The sequence below is a fragment of the Penaeus japonicus genome, unplaced genomic scaffold, assembly GCF_977035675.1.
Source record: "Penaeus japonicus unplaced genomic scaffold, GWHDUDI00000001_assembly GWHDUDI00000032, whole genome shotgun sequence".
NCBI classification, from domain to species: domain Eukaryota; kingdom Metazoa; phylum Arthropoda; class Malacostraca; order Decapoda; family Penaeidae; genus Penaeus; species Penaeus japonicus.
The window spans coordinates 17,580,643-17,583,142 of record NW_028234434.1 but is presented as its reverse complement, the minus strand read 5'-3'; the positions used below and the strand labels follow the sequence as shown (position 1 = coordinate 17,583,142).

Sequence of the window (2,500 nt, the reverse complement as noted above, 5' to 3'; positions counted from 1 at the left end):
TGTTTTTGTTTGTTTGTTTGTTTGTTTTCCTGATACCTTGTTCCGCCTTCCATATTTTTTTACCCCTTCCCCTCGCAGATTGTAACCCTTTTTCCACCCTACCTCCCCTTCTTACCTCTTTATTGCCCCCTTCCCCCTTCCCATCGTTCCCATTCCCTTCATACTGCCTCTCCCTAAAGCTACCCTACTATCCCTTCATCTTTTCTCTCTGCCACACCCTTTCTTCCATCCCATCACGACACCCACTTTCCCTTCCGCCCTTCTTTCTCCCTCCTTCCTCTCTCCATTCTAAACACCCCTTCCTTCTTCTCCCATCCTCCACCCTTCCTCCACCCATCTTAACATCCCTTTCCCCTCCCTTCCTTTCACCCCTTTCCCCTCTTCCTATTATAACACTCTCTTTCCCCTCACCTCCCACCATACCATACCCCTTCCTCCCTCCTCCCTCACTTACTTATCTCCCCTCCCCCCCTTCCCTTCCCTTCCCTTCCCTTGCAACCTACCCGCCCCCCACCCCTCATCTCCTCCCCAACTAACCTCCTCCCGCTTCCCCTTCCTATCTCCCCTACAGGAGCTTTTGGATCCTTACTGGATGACGTAATCTACGGAAGCCAAGAATACGAGGAATCGGAAGAGAGTAGCGCCGAGGATCGTAACCAGCGTCTCTACGAAGATTATGCGCGCACTTACGCTCCTTTTGTTCGATTTCATAAGACGGTGAGTAGTTGCTCTTCGTCCTTCTCGTTCCGTGGTCTTGGCTGTCGTCTTTGCATCGTCACGAGTCGCTTTGTTTTCGTTTTATTGTACGAAATTTTATGGGAACGATGGCTACGTCTTTCGTCTTGGGGACGGTTGACGCAGGCAAATGTACGAAAAATTAAAAGTATTACGGTATTATCATTGTCCTTCGTACCCTATGGCTATGATAAGGACACAGGACAGGTATTTTGTAGTTTTCTCGCATGAGAATGTGTGTCATTTGTCGCTCCCTTTGAAATCGTTTCGAAGGCCGTAATCAACGTATTTATTATTCGGTTCCATTTGAATATATGTTTGTTTGTTTTTTTCACTTGAGAATTTCGTATAGATGTCCGTCCTAAGAAAATGTATGTTGTATTCCCTTTTATTACCCCGTGCTTTTGAGTTTCCTCCCCGTGTGAGAGAGGGTGTGTGTGCTGCGTTTATGATTAGATTACGTGGGAAAGATTTCTTTGTGTTTATCTGACTGCTCATGCGAAAACAGACACATGTTTGTATTACAGTGTGTTTCGTATTAATGTACGCATGGGTGTGGGTGTGTGGGTGTATGTGTATACACACACACACACACACACACACACACACACACACACACACACACACCTATATATATATATATATATATATATATATATATGTGTGTGTGTGTGTGTGTGTGTGTGTGTGTGTGTGTGTGTGTGTGTGTGTGTGTGTGTATGTATGTATGTATATATGTATATATGTATATATATATATATATATATATATATATATATATATATATATATACATTTATATATATATTTGTATAAAATATATATATACATATACATATATATATATATATATATATATATATATATATATATATATATATATACATATATATGTATATATATATATATATATATATATATATATATATGACTGTATATATATACATACATATATTTGTATACATATATATATATACACATCTATATATACATGAATTCATATTCGTATGCGCTTTATACTTGAACCTACTATACGCTAAGAATATACATGTAGCTATGAAATAACTTTGAAATTTGGCCGTTCATTTTTTTTTTTCTACTTTGTTTTGTATTTATAGCATATAAAACTGTCTAACAGGACTTCCATATCACAAAATCATCAATAATTCACATTACATAAACTACTTATTCAGGCTTACTATAACCTAATTTGTGGCCCGTATGGGGCTGTAATTACATGTAATGTAATTTCCGTTTCCATTAAACTCCGATTCAAATTATTATTGCACTGTGACTTTTTTTTAATTATGATAATTAATTTCCCCTCATCAGACTATTCATACTTAATAATATTATTTTTATAGTAAATCATTTTTTATGGTAAATTATTTTTAAAAGCCATTGTATCACTACCATTATCACCATTGTTAATGTGGTTGTTATTGTGGTAGTTATGATCATTATCAAAATTATCATTATTGTTGTTGTTACTGCTGTTATTATCATTGTTGATATTATCATTCTTATTATTATTGTTATTATTAACATTATTGTTGTTATCACAATTTTGTTTTCATTATCCTTATTATTATAATCATTGTAATCATTATCATCCCTATCACTCTCATCATAATCACCAAATCACCATTAGTAATTGTAACAACAATCACACTCCCATTCATAGTGTTAATAGCAGCATCATAACCATACACATTCCCCTCATCATTACATTTTCCTTTACTTTAGCCAAGAATAATATTATATCA

At 35.9% G+C, this 2,500-nt stretch overlaps 1 protein-coding gene across 1 annotated transcript in view; it reads left to right on the top strand.

The window, feature by feature from the left end:
- LOC122250873 (uncharacterized) overlaps window positions 1-2,500 on the top strand; it is a 10,583-nt gene that overhangs the window by 2,285 nt on the left and 5,798 nt on the right. Inside the window, exon 2 of the mRNA XM_043012579.2 lies at window positions 572-717. Coding sequence (XP_042868513.2) covers window positions 572-717 — 146 coding nt within the window. The remainder of the gene's footprint in view (window positions 1-571; window positions 718-2,500) is intronic.